The following is a 3,357-nucleotide window of genomic DNA, read 5'->3' as shown; positions in this document are numbered from 1 at the left end:
AAGAAGGAGGGGGGGTGGGAGGGAAAACGCAGGGATGGGGGGCAGAAAGGGGGGGCTGTAGGGAAAACACAGGGATATGGGGCAGAAACGGGGGGGCTGTAGGGAAAAGATGGGGTTATGGGGTAGAAAAAGGGGGGGCTGTAGGGCAGAGGTGAGTGCTGTGGGGTAGAGAAGGGAGGCAGAAGGAGATGTGGGGCAGAGTGAGACACTCCTGGACAGAAAAGGGGACACTCGGGGCAAAAGAAGGGACAGAAAGGGGAGCACTCCAGGGTGGAAAAAACAATATGCCAGGGAAGAAAGAGAAATGCTGCAGAAAGGGGGACACTCCAGGGCAGAAAGGGGAGCACTCCAGGGCAGAAAGGGGAACACTCCAGGGCAGAAAGGGGAATGCTGCGGGGCAGAAAGGGGGACACTCCACTGCAGGGCACTGAAAGGGCACGTGCTGGGGCAGAAGACAAGCGCAGGCAGCCCACCTGTCCCCCCCGGCGCGGGTCCCAGCCAGCCACGATGATGCCGGCGCTGAGCTCCTCGCGGTAGCGGTAGCAGCTCTGCTGGAAGAGGCGCGCGGCCGTGCGCACCCGCGGCGGCTCCTCCAGCTCCACGCTGCGGGGCAGGGCCGGGCGTGGGGCTGGGGCTCGCTGCCACGGCCCCCCCCCGGCCCTGCCCCACACCCCACGCCCGCGGCGGGTACCTGTGGAAGGCCAGCTGGTAGGCCACGGCGTCGGCCACCGCCTGCGTGTCGGCCGCCGAGCCCGAGCGGCAGCAGAAGATGCGGTCGTGGACGGGGGTCAGTTTGTCCGTCACGCGGTTGGCGATGTAGGCCCTGCGGGACACCGAGGGTGTGTCACCACCGGGAGGTGGTGTCCCAGCAGCGTGGGGCTACTGTGACAAAGCCCTGAGGTGATACAAGGTGACACTGCCACAGGAGGAACAAAGCGCTGAGGTGACACTGTAACAGGCGTAACAAACTGGAGGTGGCACCGGGTACGCCAGCAGCATGTGGGGCTACTGTGACAAGCCCCCAGGTGACACGAGGTGACACGAGGTGACACTGCCACAGGAGTAACAAACCCCCAGGTGACACGAGGTGACACTGCCACAGGTGTAACAAACCCCCAGGTGACACGAGGTGACACTGCCACAGGAGTAACAAACCCCTGAGGTGACAAAGTGACACTGCCACAGGTGTAACAAACCCCCAGGTGACACGAGGTGACACTGCCACAGGAGTAACAAACCCCTGAGGTGACAAAGTGACACTGCCACAGGTGTAACAAACCCCCAGGTGACACGAGGTGACACGTGGTTTTAACACAGGATTTAAATCCAATTTTTATCAAAAATATATTTACTGTGGGATTGAAAACTCCCCCTAAAAGAGGAAAAACAATTTGGCCAATAAAAATGGGATCTGTGGAGAAAAACCCAAGGACTGGGACCAAGAGGACAAACTTTAACCTGAGAATATTTTTGTGGGAATTATTCCACATAAATAAAGGATTTTTGGATGGTTTTGGTGATGGAAAACACCTGAGACAAGGCAAGGTGTGACACTGATACCTGGGGACACCTGGGACCCTGCCCACAGCTTTTGGGGGTGGCTTCCCAGTGGCACCACAGTGACACCCTGACAAAAGTGACAACCCTACGACACGATCCCGGGGGGCCCGTGACGTCACTGATGGCGTCACGGCCCTCGGCGCTCACCCGGTGGTGGTTCGGGAGTCAGCCCCTATGACGACACCTCCGTCAAACTCCACGGCCATGATGGTGGTCTGGGGGGAGGGAAGGGCTCAGCTCAGACTCCCTGCCCCACAGAAACCCCCTCCCACAGCAGACCCAGCCCCGCAGAAACCGCCTTTCCAAAGAACTCCCGGCCACACAGCAACTCTCCCCCTCCCCACAGGAACCCCTCTCCAGGGGGCTCCCCCCGGCCCATATTCCCCTTCCCGCACTCTCCAGGGAGCTCTGCTCCCCCCAGCCCCAGCTCCACCCTCAGCCGCACACCGCAGACCCTCCTCCCCACAGCTCGCCTCTCCCCGCCATGGCGGCTCCTCCAGCTCCGTAACACTCCCACCGCGACCCCGCAGCCCTCCAGGCGGATCCCCCCGCCCCACTCACGCCGGTGCTGACGGGCTCCGCCGTCCATTCCCGCTGCGGCCCGGCGGGGCCTGGCGCGGCCCGCGGCTCCCACACCGTCACCGCCGCCATCTTCCGCCGCGCTTTACGGCGGCGCGATGCGCGCGGCGGGGTTGGGGGCGGTGCTTTACGGCAGTGTGGCGGGAGGGAACATGGCGCCTCTTCCTCGGGAATAAAACTCCGCCGCTTTTCCTCGGGAATAAAACTCCGCCGCTTCCCCCAGGCCGCGCACTGAGCCCCGGTGTGGACAGTGCCGACGAGGAGGAGGCGGGTGCTGCTGGGGCCCGCTAGCGGGGGTTACCTGGGCGCACCTGAGCAGGGTGGGGGACAAGGGACGAGGGAGGATTCCCGAGGGGGATCCCTCAGGGAAGGATGGTTGGAGCGTGTCGCAGAGGCTGCGGGGAGCACCTGGCTGCACCTGGGCATGGAACATAGCTCCAGGGGAAGTTTCGGCGTTTCCTCGTTTTCAGGGGGTCACCGGAAGGAAGCTCTGCCTTTTTCAGCATTTTAAGGGTTTAAAACTACATTTCAGGGCACTTCTTTCTGTGCCCTAGGACCAAATATCCCAGAGAAGGGTGAGCCTGGCATGTACTTAATAGCCTGAGACGCTATTCTTTTCCTTATTTTTATTTATCATGTAGATGGCCCTAATTAGAGATCCCAAGGGGAGAGGGACAATAAATATAATTAGTATTCTTCTCCCCCATCCTCAGTCACACTTCATTAGTCACAAAGGAGTAATAATGTTAAGTTAACAGCAAATTACACAATTTATCTACCTACGCTGCCTAAACAAAAGATTTTATTTCTCACTAGTGTTGTAAATGAGAAGCTTGACGAAGCCAATATTCAAGCAGCAATCAGTTTATTAATTAATATGGTAAAGTATGAGCAATACAGCGCTGGGTACAGCAGGGGAAGTTTTCCCTCCAACTGCACGCCGATAGTTGGGGCTTACAGATATTTACAGGGGTACTCATGAGCTTTCTCAGCAGTTTCTAGTCCCAATTTTACATCACAATTCTATACACTATTGTGATTTAATCAACTAAAGAATTATAAAGGTTAATTGTGAACAAAGAATAGGTTCAAAGGACTTCTTCCATGCTTTACGCCCTCAGTGATTTGTTAGAATTATCTTTATAAATGTCCCATGGTCGGTTTGCACACGTACCACAGTCACAGACACACAAGTTCGGGATTTCAGCAGGCAGCCAG

General features: G+C 57.5%; 1 protein-coding gene across 1 annotated transcript in view; it reads right to left on the bottom strand.

The window, feature by feature from the left end:
- Window positions 1-2,275, bottom strand: part of PSMB6 (proteasome 20S subunit beta 6) — a 3,547-nt gene extending 1,272 nt beyond the window's left edge. Inside the window, exons 1-4 of the mRNA XM_041482927.1 lie at window positions 2,122-2,275; window positions 1,708-1,775; window positions 692-823; window positions 474-603 (exon numbers count right to left, since the gene is read on the bottom strand). Of these exons, the coding sequence (XP_041338861.1) occupies window positions 474-603; window positions 692-823; window positions 1,708-1,775; window positions 2,122-2,211 (420 nt within the window). The 5' untranslated portion in view covers window positions 2,212-2,275. The remainder of the gene's footprint in view (window positions 1-473; window positions 604-691; window positions 824-1,707; window positions 1,776-2,121) is intronic.
- Between the last annotated feature and the right edge of the window lie 1,082 nt (window positions 2,276-3,357).

The sequence above is a fragment of the Pyrgilauda ruficollis genome, unplaced genomic scaffold, assembly GCF_017590135.1.
Source record: "Pyrgilauda ruficollis isolate IOZ18807 unplaced genomic scaffold, ASM1759013v1 scaffold591, whole genome shotgun sequence".
Lineage (NCBI taxonomy): Eukaryota > Metazoa > Chordata > Aves > Passeriformes > Passeridae > Pyrgilauda > Pyrgilauda ruficollis.
This window is presented reverse-complemented; position numbering and strand designations above follow the sequence as displayed.